At 37.6% G+C, this 18034-nt stretch overlaps 1 protein-coding gene and 1 pseudogene across 4 annotated transcripts in view; both read right to left on the minus strand.

Moving 5' to 3' along the window:
* Positions 1 to 18034, minus strand: part of PHKA1 (phosphorylase kinase regulatory subunit alpha 1) — a 139129-nt gene that overhangs the window by 79294 nt on the left and 41801 nt on the right. For all 3 annotated transcript variants that reach the window (XM_003280876.3, XM_003280877.3, XM_003280875.3), the window contains exons 7-12: positions 17087 to 17185; positions 15858 to 16004; positions 5958 to 6011; positions 4488 to 4610; positions 2102 to 2197; positions 1212 to 1319 (exon numbers count right to left, since the gene is read on the minus strand). In XM_003280876.3, coding sequence (XP_003280924.2) covers positions 1212 to 1319; positions 2102 to 2197; positions 4488 to 4610; positions 5958 to 6011; positions 15858 to 16004; positions 17087 to 17185 — 627 coding nt within the window. The remainder of the gene's footprint in view (positions 1 to 1211; positions 1320 to 2101; positions 2198 to 4487; positions 4611 to 5957; positions 6012 to 15857; positions 16005 to 17086; positions 17186 to 18034) is intronic.
* On the minus strand, positions 9599 to 10473 carry LOC101177081 (annotated as a pseudogene). The gene has a single exon (XR_180335.3). The product of XR_180335.3 is annotated as a ubiquitin-conjugating enzyme E2 D2 pseudogene (transcript).

An 18034-nucleotide genomic window follows, 5' to 3' on the forward strand; every position in this document is an offset into this window, starting at 1 on the left:
GGATCACCTCGAGACCAGCCTGACCAACATGGAGAAACCCCATCTCTACTAAAAATACAAAATTAGTCGGGCATAGTGGTGCATGCCTGTAATCCTAGCTACTTGGGAAGCCGAGGCAGGAGAATCATTTGAACCCGGGAGGCGGAAGTTGTGGTGAGCCGAGATCGCGCCATTGTGCTCCAGCCTGGGCAACAAGAGTGAAACTCTGTCTCAAAAAGTAAAATAAAATAAAATAAATTTTAAAAAAAGAAAAAAAAAAAGAATACCAATCACTGTGGTATTCTTTTTATCAATGCATTTACTTTATTTTAATTGAATGAGAAAGTCACCAGGTAAGGATTATTTAAACAAACCATTCTGCCCACTTTTGCTAGATTCATTTAGTAATGTTGACTAAGAGTAATCAAACAGCCATGGCCACAGTCACACAAGGAAAATAAACAAAACAGCTGCAAAAATCAGTGGTTATACATAAACAGGTCAAAGAGTCTGACTCAGATAGGATAGTTAAGTCCCACTCTTGATCCTCTAGGAGCCTGGGTTATATCTTATCAAAATAACATAGAGTGGGGAAGTAGACTTGCCAGATGATATGAAAAACTTCTGAGAAACAGAATGCCTCTGTGCAGGCTCAAAATGTCACAAAGAAGGTGGACACAAAGTCAGAAACTCCCAAATGCCTCATTAAGGGCAATCTCAACAGAATCTGATATAAGGAACATTTAGAGAGCCCCTAGCAAAATACAAACAAACATAAAAACCCAAGCAAAGAAAAAAAAGCCATGATGTTCCTAGTCACTTATCATGGCACCTAAAAATATCAGTTAAAGAATGAAACATTATGTTGCTTGGAAACATTAGCACTTAATCCATTATCAGTAATTAACTAGCTAAGCACAAATGCATCTGTTAGTCACCAGGCAGGGCACTGAGGGAAGTTTTGAAAGGGATAGATCTGGGGCCTGAGCAGCTCCGAATACAGTGCCAAAGTAGGGAGCCCTGGGCAGCATGAGGGACATGGTTGCCAGGCAGCAAGAGCTTTTTGTGAGGGTTGGCCATGCTCCCTGCTCTGAAGACCTGGAGGAAAACTATAATTAAGGCAAAGTGCAAAAGGCAGAAGACATCCTTCAGATTTAATGAGCTACTTAAAAATCTGATTATTATGGTGACAACGCAGAAAAAAGTGGGACAGCCTTGAAGATTTCTCTTACCTCTGCCATCAAGCTTCCTAAAATGTATAGAGACTGACCCCACATGTGAGGCAATTTCCCCATGGGGACTCGGTCCACAGTGTGAGGATTCTGATATTCTTCATCGACCTAAAAGAAAAGATGAAGAGGCCAGATGAGGAATAATAGAAGGTTTAAGATACTGGATAATAAAAAGGTGGACTGGATTGTAATTTATACCCTATATAGCTACATATGCAATGTACTGAAAAGTGAAGCACTATCACTATAATCTAGGGCAGTGCTCCCCAACTGCGATGTGCATACAGATCACCTGAGGATCTTGTTAAAATGCAGATTCTGATTGAGTGGGTATGAGGTAGGGCCTGAAATCTAGTTCTAACAAGCTCTCAGGTGGTGCTGCTGATGTTGCTGGGAGCTTATTCTACTCATTCTCACCGGAATGGAAGACTATTCTCTTCCATGTCTAAGCTCTTTTGCAGTGGAGAAGAGGAACAATGTTACACCTGACTGGCATTTTGGGCAAATGACAGTCTGAAAACAAGACATATTCATTTTCCAAGCCTGATCTATTAAAACAATCCGGGATTACTAGCCTAAAAATAGAGAATACCAAATCTTGAGAGTCCACACAGAACATCATCCTAGTTTTTCCTAGTGATCTCTACATCATTCTCAAGATTAAGGTTTGGTCTTGTCCTTGTCTCACTGTGCAACAGTACCATCATTGAGACTGCTTTAAAATTTTATTTTTGAAGGAATAAAATCATACTTATGTTGTCCTGTACCTAAAGACAAGCTTTCAGAACAACAAAATAAGATTAAAAATTATTTGACTCAAATGAGGTAGTCTGATCAAGGTACTGCTCCTCTTCTCTATCAGCTACATGTTATGGCACTGTTTGACTCACCCTGTCAGGAGGAACACTGTACAGCTCTGGCAGAAGTGGGACTCCATTTTTGCCCTTGATGAGGACTGCTTCAAGAGCCTCTCTATATTCTTGAACCTGCAGATAAAAGAAAGGCAGGAAAAAAAGACTTATAGAGAGTCCCTTTGGGGACCCAGGAGAGGGTTGTAGCCAAAGAAGGTCCTATTGCAAAGTAGCTTATTCACCCAGGAAAATAGAAAAGAAAGAGTATTTACTAAATGCTCGTTATAGGCCAAATATTATGCTAGGAGTTTTGCATACTTTAATGCATTTAACTGTAAAAACTATCCTAGGAGCTATGTGTAATTAAGGCCTTTTTACAGGGAAATTGTCTCAAAGAGGTTGTAAATTTGTGGAAGATCAGAGTGAGAACACAGTTGAGTCCAGGGTGTAGCCATGACAGTCTGCTTCCAAAGGCCTGTCTTGTTCCACTATGTATATCTTAAGTATAGCTTCTAGATTTGAGGATGTATTGTCTTAAAACTGCATTTCTACCTGCCAAATTAGGTTCTGTTATGGTCAACTTTATGTTCTATGCTTAACCATTTGCTAAAGCTTAGCAATATATAAAATGTAAAAAAAAAAAAAAACCCAAAACTGTAATTTATGATGGAAAAAAAAATACAGTCAGTTCTGCTATAACACTTTCTTTGTAGACAAATTTGTTCCAATGCTTCCAATATATTAGGGAAAAATTTGAGTATAACATGAATTTCATGTTTGGTTATGCACAATTTCATACTGAGAATATACTAGCTGAACTGGGCCATGTAAGAATACACAAAACACACATGCATACATCTCAGGAGAACAATGAACTGTACCTATTCACATCTGTTGTTACTACTTTCTGTCCAATTTCAGATAACACTCCTTTCACCACTACTGAACTTACAAGCTGCAATCCTCTGATGGCCACCCTGGATATGCAGCCACATGCCTTGCCCTCTCTTCAGTTTTCCACCTGTTTCCTCTCAGCCTTTTAAAAAAATTTTCCTCTCTGTTTTATGCTCTTTTTCTCTGTTTTCTCTCACTCTTTTTAATCCCTCTTTTGTTCTCTTCCTCTTGCACATTCTGTAGTGGGCATGAGAGCCAGGTGGGTGAGCTGGTGAAAACTTGGGTACACACTTGCACAAGCAAACTTTGGGTCTTTTTTAAGGTGAAAGTACCGTAACTATTGTGGTATTTATGCATTTCTTAACTATTTACCATGTATAAAGCCATGATACTATTATTTTTATTAGGTTCCTATCATTTTGTATGTGTTACATTTTATGTGCTGCACTCCTTACCCCATTTTCTCATAAGCCCTGTGGTTTTTATTTCTTAAATATGCATAGCATGGTGTTTTTTTTTTTTTTTTTTTTTTGAGACAGAGTTTTGCTCTGTCACCCAGGCTGGAGTGCAGTGGCATGATTTCAGCTCACTGCAAGCTCCGCCTCCCGGGTTCAGGCCATTCTCCTGCCTCAGCCTCCCAAGTAGCTGGAACTATAGGCACCCGCCACCAGGCCCGGCGAATTTTTTTGTGTTTTTAGTAGAGACGGCGTTTCACCATGTTAACCAGGATGGTCTCGATCTCCTGACCTTGTGATCTGCCCGCCTTGGCCTCCCAAAGTGCTGGGATTACAGGTGTGAGCCACCGCACCAGGCCTAGCATGGTGATTTTTAAAGAATGCATATGGCCTGGGTGTGGTGGCTCATGCCTGTAATCCCAGCACTTTGAGAGGCTGAGGCAGGAGGGATAGCTTGAGCCCAGGAGTTTGAGACCAGCCTGGGCAACACAGCGAGGCCCATCTCTACAAAAAAACAAACAAAAATAGCTGAATGTGGTGGCATGTGCCTATAGTCCCAATGACTCAGGAGGCTGAGGTGGGAGGACTGCTTGAGCCCAGGAGATCGAAGCTGCAGTGAGCCATGATCACACCATTGCACTACAGTCTGGGCAACAGAGTGAGAGACCCTGTCTTAAAAACAACAACAAAAAAAGATTGCATATGTATCATTATAGCAGAACTGACTGTATGTTGCATTTACAATACGTCTTTATCTGTGAAATTCAAATACTTTTAGGAATATATTCTTTAATGAATGGGGAAAAACTATTTTCATTATGTACAGAGAAACTGAAGAAGTCAATGATAATAGTTGGGCACCCAATGGTCAGGAGTGAAACCAAAATTTTTTAAAAAAGAAGAAAAAAATAATCCAGGTCTTTTTACTCTTAGTGCCCTCAGCTAGTAGCCTGTAGGGAACAACTGTCTCTCCCCTATTAGGAAGACTTCCATCTGAACACAGGGTTGGTATACTATTAGCTATAAGAAGATATAACAAAAACATTCTGCTGAAAACTCTTTCCCCAGCTTATTACCTGTTCTGCATTGCCACTGAAGACCCCATCAAGAATAAAGTATGTCCAGAACAATGGCCATTCACACTCAATGTTTTCAAATAGCTTCAGCTCAGCTGGTTCATAGTACAGACGATTGGGATCCTAGTAAAAACACAATAAAGTCGGTCATCACTCAGAGGTTAGATGTATATCTTTAGTTCAGAGGTATTATAATACGGGCTTTCATTACTGATTGTTTTAGAGAAGGTGTTCAGGAAGGCAGATCATGTGCATACGCCCTTCCCTTAGAAAGTACTCTATGATGCGACTTCTAACTAGCGGAATTGGGATAGCAATGATATCACAAGAGGGTGTATGAAGAAATAAGATTGGTTTGCAATAAAGTTCAGTTTGGTTTTATGTTTGTTAAGTTTTTTGTAGTAATAGGACATAGAAATAGAAATGTTTAGAAGGGCATCTAGAGATGAGGGTTTGGGAATCATCTTCATAGAGGTGACATATGAAGTACAAGTTACAGATGAGCTTTATGAAATAGTACTAAATGAAATGAGCAAACTGCTCAAGAATGGAATCTTGGTAAACCCTCAGAGTGGGGCAAGGGAATAACAGAAAGAGAAGAATCAGGATAGTGTAGTGGGAAAATTAAAATAGGAAAAAAATTTCAAGAGAATTTAGGGCTAGGTAAAAAGTGAGGTACTATAGAGAAGTCAAGGAGAATAAGGATTCAGAAAAGGCTATTGGATTGGTCATTTAAGAGCTTATGATGATGCTTCAGAACATATAATTTTAGTACACTGATAGGGGAAGAAGTCAAATTCAAGGCTAAAAAATAAAGTGGAAGAGAGGAAGTAGACCAGAAGAGTTTGAGCTCGATGATTTAAAAAAATCCATAATGTCTCTCAACCATCAAATCTAAGCTTTAAACAATGTTTCCATTACCAGTGAAAGTGGTACATCTTGACTGTTCAATCCGTTTAATAATACTGAATTTTTGTCATTGATATTTCCAAGGCGAACTTTTGACTAGTTGAATAAAAGGAACTTAACTTTGCAAAATCAAGTACTGTTTAGAACTAACCAACTACAAGAGGTGGAATGTGGGGCCAGAAAGATCTACTGCTGGAAAGATTTTTCCCTTTGTAATTGTTAAATCTTTTGGGAGAGATACTTTGAGACAATGCAAATACTATTTCTGTATAAGCTTTCATCCACTGATTTTACCATGTATCAGTAGTTCTTTCCTGAAACTAACCAATGCAAGAGGTGGAAGGACTACACCTTCCTCTATTTTACTTAATCCAGAAAGGCCTACAAACTGAGAACTTGGCAGCTAAGCCAAGTTCAACAAATATAGCAAACATCAGTTATTATTATCCCACTTAGTGATCTCTGTAAGTACCATCAGTGAGGTAAATATTTTCTCTGAATGAGGCTGCAGGTAGAAGTGGCCATTCTACCTTGGATTCATTTTGGAGAAAAGAAACCTACCTCTTTAGGAGTTTTATATCCATCTCGTAGAAAGCGACAGCAACCATAACGACCCTGGGAATGCAAAGAAAAAAGGTCAGCAGCTTGTACACTGGTACGGCCATGTAATTAATCAGCAATACATCCTTGCAACATCTATATGTACCACCAACCTATCACCGATAAAGGCATAATGCTTAAAACCAAAAAAACCTATAATAATATAATAATGCTTAAAACCAAAAAATCAATCCAGCAGCAGAAACAGATTTCAGCAATGTGATTCCAAGTGAAGGCAAAGTGACAGGCTCTTCACTAAAGCAGTGTTCCTAACAGTATCCTCTCCATGGCTATCCACCTAGGGTAAGTTTGTGACAGCCTAATTACTAATCTATGTGGTCCTGTTCATAAGACACATACAGCTCATAAGTCATAAGACTCCATAAGCTTTTTTAAAACACACATATTTTTTAAATTTTGAGATAATTTTAGATTTACAGAAGTTGCAAAAACAGTACAGAGAATCCCAGTATTCCTATCAACCACCATTCTGTTATATTCACATCTTATATAACCATAGAAATTTGCCAAAACTGAAAAATTAACCTTGGTGGCTGGGTGTAGTGGCTCATGCCTGTAACCCCAGCACTTTGGGAGGCTGAGGCGTGAGGCACCTGAGGTCAGGAGTTCAAGACCAGCCTGGCCAATGTGGTGAAACCTTGTCTTTACAAAAAAATACAAAAATTAGCCAGGCGTGGTGGCACATGACTGTAGTCCCAGTTATTCAAGAGGCTGAGGTGGGAGAATCGCTTGAACCTGGGAGACAGAGGTTGCAGTGAGCTGAGATCGTACCACTGCACTCCAGCCTGAGTGACAAAGCGAGACTTTGTTTAAAAAAAAAAAAATAACTTTGGTACGATACTATTAACCAAAGCGCTTAGCTTATTGGGATTTCATCAGTTGTCCTTTTTTCTGTTCTAGGACCCAATTCAGGATCCCATATTGCATTCAGTCATCATGTCTTCTTAGTGTCCTCCAATCTATGACAGTTCCTCAGTCCTTCCTTGTTTTTAACGACCTTGACACTTTTGAAGAGTGTTCATCAGTTATTTTGTAGAATGTCCCTCGATTTGGTTTTGTTTGATGTTTTCTCATGATCAGATTACGGTTATGCATATTGGGAAGGATACCACAGAGGTGATGTGCCCTTCTCAGTGCATTGTATGAGAGAGTACATGATGTCAATGTGTCCTATTACTGGTGATGTTAACCCTGATCACTTGGTTAAAGTGGTGTCTGCTGAATTTCTCCACTGTAATTTTCCATCTGTAACTATTAAATATTTTGGGGGAGATACTGTGAGACTATTCGAATATCCTCTTTATGCTTAAGCTTTTGTCTACTGGTTTTAGCATCCATCAGTAGATTTCTCCTGAAATAATTGTTATTCTCATGTTTATCTAATGGCAATTTTGTATTTCCTTTATTCCTTTAGCATTTATTAACTGACATTCTCCTATTAGGGAGATTTGTCTTCTTTCCTATTTATTCATTTTTCAGTTATTTATTTATATCAGTATGGACTTATGGATATTTCATTTATTCTCTGGGTTATAATCCAATACTACGATAGTTATTTTGTTGTTCAAATTTTTTCTGCTTTGGCCATTAGAAGCACTTTTCAGTTGGTTCCTGTGTTCCTTTGACATGTTCCATACTTTTCTGAGTACCTCTTTATTTGCTAGAACCATATGATACTCCAGGCTCCTCTTGTATCCTCCCTGCCCCAGTCAAATCAACCACTTCTCCAAGGAGCCCTGAGTCCTTTCATTGAGAATGACATTTAGAGACCAATATTTGGACACTAGGTGTACTCATTGCCTCTGGGCCCTCTCAGTGGACAAAGTTAGAAAACATATATAGGAAGACACACATCCCTATATTAAACACACACAGACACATAAACACTTCATACTGATACTACCTTCTCCAATCCAACATCACAAGGTTCATTCTAGGCTTTTCCCATTCCCTATGTGTAACAGTAAGAAACCTAGGTCTCATTACCCACTATATCTACTACATATTTACTTATTTGGTCAACTTTACTGTACAGATAGTTTCAGAATTGCCAACCAGTACCCCTTTGAGAGACAAATTTATCAACTAGAGCAGGGGTTGGCAAACTTTTTCATACAGGACCAGGTAGTGAATATTTTAGATTGTGCAGACCATACAGCCTCTGTTGCAATTACTCAGATCTGCTGTTATACCTTGAAAGCAGCCATGGACAATATGTAAATACACCATGGTTGTGTTCCAATAAAACTCTATTTATAACAACAGATGGCCAGCCCACAGGCTGTAATTTGCTAACCCCTGAAACTAGAGTACAGTGTGTGTATACAGTTATTTTTGTCTTTAGGTTAGGCTTGCAGTATCTAGTCAAAACACTGTTTTCCAAGACTTAGGTCAGCTCCTTTCTTTTCCATACCCTTTAGTGTGGTTACCTGATTAATTTGTAATGTAATTAGACTCATTTTTCAGTCTGAATTCCATCTTTCTTGACACACCCTGGTAGATTCTTTAAATTTACTTCTTGTGGCATACAATTCCTTGGCTTTTGACAAACATATAGTCACATGTCCACCAGCATAAGTCCATAGAGAACCATTCCATCACCCTCAAAATTCTCTAGTGCTATATCTTTATAGACAATCTGTCCTCCCAACTTCTGGCAACTACTGATCTGTTTTCCTCCCTATAGTTTTGTCTTTTCCAGAGTGTCATGTAAATGGAATCATGTAATATGTAGTCTTTGAGGTTTGGCTTTTTTTCACTTAGTAAAATGCACTGAAGAATCAACATAAGTGAAAATGCAGATGGCCAAAGTGATGAGAATGAGGAGGACTATACAATCCCAGATGAGTATAGAATTGGACCATATCAGCCCAATGTTCCTGTTTGTATAGACTATGTGATACCTAAAACAGGGCTTTACGGTAAGCTATGTTCACTCTTTTATACAAAAGAAGTTGCAAAGAATACTCATTGCAGCAGCCTTCCTCATTATGAGAAATTAAATAAATTTCTGAATAAATTGGCAGAAGAATGCAGACAGGAGAAGGAAACTTAAGATATGCAAGAAGATTTAAGGATTTCTTTTTTTTTTTTTTGTATGTAATGACTGTAGTAACCAGTTTATTACACAGATTAATCATTCTTGAACGTACAAGCTCCAGAGGAGCAACTGGGTCTTTAAATATACACAAGTATTTCCATCAAATGAATTTTCACCCTTACATCCAAATAGACCTAAGCGGTTAAAAACATAAGAAAAATAAGAGCTATTAGCTATGTATTAACTGAGAAACCACATACAAACCAAAGAATATGGAAGAGAGAAAGAACGGCTGAAAGGCCAAAGGTTGAAGAGGTAGGGAGATGTAAAAGAGTTGGGAACAAAGCCCATCACACTTGATGTACTAATAGCTCCAATCTATTTAAATGTTGACCAGTTAAACTTAGACTTTAAAATGCAGAATGTGGGTAGAGTTTAATCTGATTGGTCATAACTGTCACCTAAGACGTAGCTCCTTCGGAATAAAATGAGTACAGACACAGCTTCATGTTCTTCACCTTGCTTTTCATAAGTGTTTTGAGTTTAAATGGATTCCACTTAAAAATAATCTGCTACAGGTGAGTGGAGCCTTTTCTTTCCCATCCAAGCACACACCATACCCACCACCCCCCTCACACCCTGCTGTTATCCAAATTTAAGTCAATAAGAAAAGCTTTTAGTCTCACACCTAGGTAATGCCTGTAGAACTGGCTTGTCACACACACTTCTCTGCTAGGAAGCAATGTTGGTACAGAAGTACAGTATTTCTAGTTTGTTGTTCCAAGTATGTACAACACGCAGCACTGCTGTATCAGGTAAACATGTGCACAGGGGAAGATGAGGCGTGGGCTCATAGAAAGCAGTCAAATGGAAATCAAAAGGACTTTCTCTTTCAGAGTTCCCCTATCTTTATTTGTGGAGGTTATCCAATAATTTCTTTAATTACATCGCATACTTCTGAGTCCATTCCCGAGCTATTCTGTTGTACTTTATCTGTTTTGTAGATCCGAGCAATCTCAGGCACTAAAGGATCATCTGGATTGGGATCACACAACAGAGAACAGATGGACAAGAGTACTTTTGAAATAGTTAGTGCTGGAGACCACTGTGACCGTAGAATATCAAGACAAATGCTGCCATTACTGTTAATATTTGGATGATAAATTCTTGTTGTAAATGCAACCTTAGGTGGTTTGAAAGGGTAATCTGTTGGGAAATGAATTGTTAAGAAAAATACTCCACCCTGATAGGGACTGTCATTTGGCCCCATTATTGTAGCTTGCCAATGGAACATATCATCTCCAACAGGACCTGCTGAACACTGTGCTGGAGGGTCCCGTGCCAGATCATTCAATTCCTTGTGGATTCTCTTCAGAGCCCTGGTGGGAGGCAGGTGGCGGCGGCCCCCGGGGCGGGGACCGGCGATTTAAGATTTCAAAGAAAATAATGGTTCTTTGTGTTTAATGTTAACCTTTTTTAAATACAATACTGACAGAAGAAAACTATTGTACTCTTTTGGTGGAGAATTAATGTCTGTTCATGTGTTAAGTGTTATAGCAAAAAAATACATATGATTAATGAATAGTTGTTTTATAGAAGTAATTTGTAGAGACTGACTTCGTAAGCTACTTAACACAACTTGCACCACTAAGAAAAAAATGCAGAACCATTTGGGAAAATGAAATTTAGTAGTTCCAAGCTTCAAAGAAATGTCAATATTTGATTCCATTTAATAAAGAACAAAACCAATAGTATTTTTATTACTTTCATCTGAAACATTCCATGTTTTAATCTGAGCCTTGCAAACTTTTCATTTGGAGTTTGACCCTTTTTTGGTTGCATTTCATTTTTGGAGAACTTCATTAAAATGAGATTGGCAATTCAAATGCAGGTGCAGTTTTCTGTAAATGTCATGCTGTTCTTTAGGTAATAAGAAATATTAAGTAATTGGCTTTAGATTTTGTAATTTTTTTCCCTGAGTTCCTGCTAGATTTTGTATCCTAGTAGTCAATATATTTTCAGTGAAACATAAAAATATTCCCATTCTCTTTGACCAGTACTAATTTTTGAGAACTTATTGCTTGTCACTTGAATCCTATAATCGTCATACATCTCTGGTATAAGCAACATTTGATTTTTGAAGTGTGTAGACCACCTCTTCATATTTTCAAGATGTAATTTTATATTTCTGCATCTTAAAAACAGTTTGGCCATAATCCTAGATGCACGCTTCTAATTCATGTACCTGCATATGTGACCTTTGTGAACAGAAATTTGCATGTATAATCTGTGTTTACTTGTAACTTTCTGGTTATATACTGCTTATATCTGTGGATTCAAGTTACTGAAGTGAATACCAATAAAAAAAAAAAAAAACCTAGGCCATGTTCATTGGTTACACATGTTTGGAATGTACCGACAAAAAAAAAAAAAAAAAAAGAATCAACACAGAGCACGATGGCTGACTAGAGGTGCCTGGTGCTTGTCTTCCCCACAAAAAAGGACCAAAACAACTAATAAACAACTAAAATTCAAGTGGAGTGTCTGAGGGAGAGCACTGTGGTGTAGCAAGTGACTGGCAGCAAGAACCCTGTGAAGTAGAAAAGCCCAGGATGGCAGCATAGAGAGGGGAGCGAGGCACCCTAGCTCTGCTGCCCCATCTCCCCTATTGGGATTGGCTCAGAGACAGGAGGGACTTCCCCTTGCAGGGAAAAGGTAAGCAAAAGGCTCCCTCCGTCCCTCATTGCCAGCCCAGACACCTGCAGTTCTTACTATAGGAGAATCCCACAGTCCTCCCAAGTGCTGAGCCCAGTTTGGGGGGCTGCCTAGAATTCACACAGTTGCATTACTCCAGAGTACGAGTACATGTTGTGCACTTCCTATTTCTCATGACCAAAGCTGCTGCAGTACAGTGCCATCTTGAAACTGGAGCTACTGCAGGAGTGTAGTAGTTGGCCCCCCTACTCTGGGGGCCAGTAGCCATTGTGCCTCTCCAACCTTGACTCTTTGCCATCATTTCACCAACCCCACACAGGTGACTGCAGTGCCATGACCTCAGCTGCTCGAAGCCTGGCCCCAGGAATGGCCATGACTCTGGTCCTGCATAGTAGAAAGCCAACCCTGGACAGCCGAAACAAACAGCCTGACGGACCCATGTGCCCGATCAGAGAAACAGCCCAGTGGCTCCACCCCTGGCAAGCCAGTTCCCAAGTCCCACGCCCCCAGGCACAGAAATAGCCCAGCAGCCCTGCCCCTGGTTGGCAAACCAGTCCCTGAACCAGCTGACCTGCCATGTGCCTATGACCTTGGCTAGAAAAACAGCCTGGCAGCCCTTCTCCTCATGCATGTGTACACCCCAGGGCCTGGAATCAGTCTGTACAGGAGCCCACCCCCAGCAAAGCTACCCACCACACTCACAAACTCCTGCAGCCTAGGCCATTGAGGTACTCACAAACATCAATTATGTGGATTACAGCTCAAGAAACTGCACAGAGACTATAATAACTGTGTCCACCTAGAACCAAAGCCAGTGTATCCTACCTAAACCAACACCTTAGGACCCATCTCCAGAAAAAAGTCTTTCCCTATCAAAGCTGCTCCATAAATTGGAAGAGGTACCTGCTCCACCAAATGTGCATATATCAATTCAGGGACACAAGAAACATGAAAAGGCAAGGAAACATGACACATCCAAAGGGACATAATAATTATCTAGTAACAGACCTCAAAGAAAAGGAAATTTATGAAATGCTATAAAAGAAACTCAAAATTATGATCTTAAGGAAACCCAGCAAGATATAAAAGAATAAAGATAGATAATAAAGTCAGGAAAACAGTTCATGATCTGATGAGAAATTCAACAGAGATATTATTTAAAAAACAAATTTTAATGCAGAAGAATTCAATTAATGAAATAAAAAACACAATCGAGAGCTTCAACAGATGAGATCAAGCAGAAGAATTTCTGAACTTGGAGGCAGATCTTTGGAAATAAACCAGGCATACAAAAAAAAAGAATAAAAAAGAATGAAACAAACCTACAGGACTTGCAGAACACCATAAAGCAAACAAATAATTGCATTATGGAAGCTTTAGAAAGACAAGAGATGGGAAAATGTGCAGAAAACCTATTTGATGAAATAATAGCTGAAAAATTCCCAATTCTTGGGAAAAATATGGATATCCAGGTCCAGGAAACTCAAAGGTTCCCAAGTAGATTCAACCCAAAAAATGTTCTCTCATAGGTACATTATAGTCAAAATGTCAAAAGTCAAAGACAAAGAGAAAATTTTAAAAACAGCAAGAGAAAAGCATAAAGTTACATATAAGGGAATCTTCATTAGACTAGCAACAGATTTCTCAATAGCAATCTCACAGGCTGGAAGAGAATGAGATGATATATTCTAAGTGCTGGAAAAAAAAAAACAAACCTGTCAGGCAAGAACATTATACGCAGAATTAGACCAGCCTTACAAGAAATGCCTAAGGGAGTTCTACAACTGGAAGTGAAAGTATGATAACTATCATCATGAAAACATGCAAAAGTATAAAACTCACTAGTACGGCACATACAGAAAGGAGAAAGAGAAAGAAAGAGAAAGAGAAAGGAATCAAGCCTTATCACTACAGAAAACCACCAAACTGTAAAGATAAACAAGAGAGGAAAAAAGGAACAAAAGATATACAAAACAACCAGAAAACAATTAACAAAATAACAGGAGAAAGTCCTCATTTATCAATAATAACCTTGAATGTAAATAGATTAAATTTGTCAACTTAGATGTAGATTGGCTGAATGGATAAGAAAAACAAGACTCATATGATGCCTACAAGAAAGTCACTTCACCTGTAAAGACACACATAGACTAAACTGGAAGGAATGGAAACAGATGTTCCATGCAAATACAAACCAAAAGCAAGCAGGAGTAGCTATACTTATATCAGATAAAACAGGCTTTAAGTTGAAAGTAAAAAGAGACAAAGAAGGTCATTATATAATAATAAAAGGATCAATTCAGCAAAAGCTATAATAATTGTAAATATATATGCACCTAACATTGCAGCATCCAGATATATAAACCAAATATTATTAGATCTAAAAGGAGAGTTAGACTCCAGTATAATAATAGTGGGAGACTTCAACATTCTACTCTTGGCATTAGATAGATCATTTATATAGAAAATCAACAAAGAAATACTAGATTTGAACTGCATTATAGACCAAATGGACCTACCAGACATTTACAGGGCATTTCATCCAACAGGTACAGAAAACACATTAGCACATGGAACATTCTCAAGGATTGATCATATGTTAGGTGATAAAACATGTCTCAACAAACTTTTAAAAATTGAAATCATTATCAATTATCTTTTCTGGCTTCATTGAAAACCAGAAATCAATAACAAGAGAAACTTTTGAAACTGTACAAACACATAGAAATTAAACAACATGCTCCTCAATGACCAATGAGTCAATGAAGAAATTAAGAAAGAAATTTTAAAATTTCTTAAAATAAATGAAAATGGAAACATAACATCCCAAAACCTATGAGATAAAGAAAAAGCAGTACTAAGAAGGAAGTTTATGGCAATAAATGCCTACATCAAAATAGTAGAAAGATTTGAAATAAACAACCTAATGATGCACCTCAAGGAATTAGAAAAGAAAAAACAGAACCCAAAATTAATAGAAGGAAAGAAATAACAAAGACCAAATTAGAAATAAGTGAAATTAAGGCCAAAAAATACAAAAGATCCACAAAATGAAAAGTTTTTTAAATAAACAAAATTGGCAAACCATTAGCCAGACTAAGAATAAAAGACCCAAGTAAATAAAATAAGAAATAAAAAAGAGACATTATAACCGATACCACAGAAATACAAAGGATTATTAGAGACTATTACCAATAAGTATATGCCCAGAAATTGGAAACCCTAGAGAAAACAGATACATTTCTGGACACATACAACCTACCAAGATTGAACCAAGAAGAAATAGAAAACCTGAAAAGACGAATAACGAGTAATGGGATTGAATCAGTAATAAAATGTACTCCAATGAAGAAAAGTCCAGGAATGGATGGCTTTATTGCTGAGTTCTACCAAACTTTTAAAGAGCTAAAACCAAACTACTCCAGTAAATTGAAGGGGAGGGAATTCTTCCAAACTCACTACAAGGCCAGCAGTACCCTGAAACCAAAACTGATGAGGACACAAGAACAACAAAAAACCCATGGGCCAATATCCCCGATGAACATAGATGCAAAACTCCTCAACAAAATACTGTCAAAACAAATCCAACAGCACATCAAAAAGATTATACACCATGATTAAATCTGATCAAGTTGGTACCTTGTATCTTTTTATTGTTGAGCAGTATTCTACTGCATGAATATAGTGTAATTTGTTTATCCCTTCCTCTGTTGAAGGTTTTTTCCAGTTTTTGGCAATTATGAATAAAGCTGCTGTAAACATTTGTGTGCAGATTTTTTCGTGAGCATAAGTTTTCATTTCTGTAGGGTAGATTTCTAGGATGACATAGTTGGGTTATAGGGCGGGTGTATGATTAAATTTATAAGAAACTGCCAAACTGTTTTCTAAAGTGGTTGTACCACCCTGCATTGCTACCAGGAATGGCTGTAGAAGCTTTAACACTTTTAAAAGAAACTATAAAGACAACTCAGAAAACTTAAAGGTTTCTTGAAATCACAGTCACAGGTCATACTTAAGGCCCCCAAAGGCACAATTTATCCTTAAAGTCACAGCCTTAAAGAAAACAAAGGCACATATGGACATACCTGAAGCTTGGTGATGATTTCCTGTTTTGTGAGCTCCACCAACTGGCTATCCTCTACTGCAAAGGCAGGGAAGGAAACCACTGAGAGTAGACTAGCATCAACCTCTTTTGATGTTGAAGCACGGGGCAGTAGTGAATTTAGGATAGACTAAGAGAAAAGAAGTTAAGTTTATATAAAAGGATGTATTTCTTCTCCCTTTACCCCAATATCTTATCAACACACATGATATCACTTTTGAATATGTTTGACAAAATAGAAAAGAACATCCTTTATCTATTTTAAGTAGGTTAGTAAATACCTTAGCATTGTAAAACTAATAGCTTTGGTTTCAAAAGATTTATGTAGAAGAGGACCATTCACAAGAAAATCTAGACATTACTCTATAGTTAGAACTTAGAAAACCAGCAATTTCTGTAAATCATCTCTTGTCTTAATTCTGCTCTCAATACTTCCCTATCCTGATTCTTAACCAGTTACTCACAGATAAGGAATAGTCTAACATTATTATACCACCCACAGTCCTGTTGCTCCACTAGCAACTACTTAAGAATAAAGTCAAGAGAAAACACAGCTGCTGAGAAGCAGGATAGAGAAGGCTCAGCTCCTCTACTCCTGACGTATTTTTTTTTCCTCTGGGAAATTTTGTGTTTTTAAAATTGGAGATGAGTTTATTATACTCAATAGGACCCTATGGTATCTAATCAGGGTTTGAAGGAAAGGAGAAAATTCCTCATGCCAATGAAAAAAACCTTAATCTTTCAATATGGAGAGTAATCCTAAACAAAACTGAAAATACATATTTGCCACTTAAAGTCTAATCTCCAAATATCTAAGCCTAGAGTCAACCAGGGACAAGAGAATGTTTCAGAAACACTAACAAGAATACTAAGAATCTATCATCTCTTGTTTTCTTTATATATTTAGAAAAGGAGATATTCAGAAAGAGAGACCATATCCCTTTGATATGATACTGGTGGATAATTCCACATAGTATGGTGGGATCCCTTTATAACCTTTGGCTAGAGAACAGGACTATGATCTATTTTATAGCCCATGCTATATTTGGCTTATCTCAGTACAGTGTGCTTGCTAAATATATTTTTGGTACATGGTAATTAATCAGATGATGCACTGTCTCTCATTCAGCTATCCTTAATCTAAAGCTCATGCTTAAATCTGAGTCTGGGCAAGAATAAAATTTGCTATTTCCATTTTCCATAATCTCTTACCTGGCAGTGTTGTACTTCATCAGCCAGCACATGGATAACTGATTGAGGCCCACCTTTCACACCAAACAGATCCAGTTCATCTAATGCTTCCAGGGCTGCCTGTGAGGAACAAGAATGGAAAGGACAAGTTTAGCATTAGAAAGATATATATTTCTTCTCCCTATATCCCAGTATCTTATCAACACACACGATGTCACTTTTGAATATGTCTGACAGAATATATAATACAATAACATTATTTATTCCCAAGGCATTCTGAGTTTCTCTTTGTCTCCCATATTGTCTCAGAGAAAGTTAAGAAGGAGTTTGTAGCATTATCAAGTTAAGCATCATACTTAACCATCATTGTACTCTCTGCTTCTATGAGTTCAACTTTTTTAGATTCCACATATAAATGAGATATTATGTTTTTTAAAATAGAATTTATTTATTAATTTCTTACTTTTCGAAATATATTTTTGATCATAAAAGTAAAACACACTCCTTATAGAATATTTTGAAAACACAGTAAAGTACAGAGGGCAAGAAAATCACCCAAAACAAACACTTTTAACATTTTTGACATGTTATTAGTTTTTTCTATGTCTATTTGTGTACAGTTGAGATCACATCTGGTATCCTACTTTTTACAATTAATAATATAGCATAAGTATTTTTCCATATTACAAACACTATTTTGACATATTATTATCTCATATGGCTATAATAAAGTATATTTAGCCATTTACCAATTGTTGGAAATTTAGGTCGCCTTTAATTTTGTGCTATTAGAAATAGAACTTTGATAAACATCTATTGCTAAATTATAAATTCCTTGAGATCAGGGATTATGTCTTCACTAATATCTAGCACAAACCATGGCATACGGTAGGCTCTCAGTAATGGCTGTCAAGCTAATAAAATAACTCTTTGTATTCATTTTGAGTTATTTTGTAAGCATCAATTCCC

This window comes from Nomascus leucogenys, chromosome X (assembly GCF_006542625.1).
Source record: "Nomascus leucogenys isolate Asia chromosome X, Asia_NLE_v1, whole genome shotgun sequence".
Taxonomy (NCBI): Eukaryota; Metazoa; Chordata; class Mammalia; order Primates; family Hylobatidae; genus Nomascus; species Nomascus leucogenys.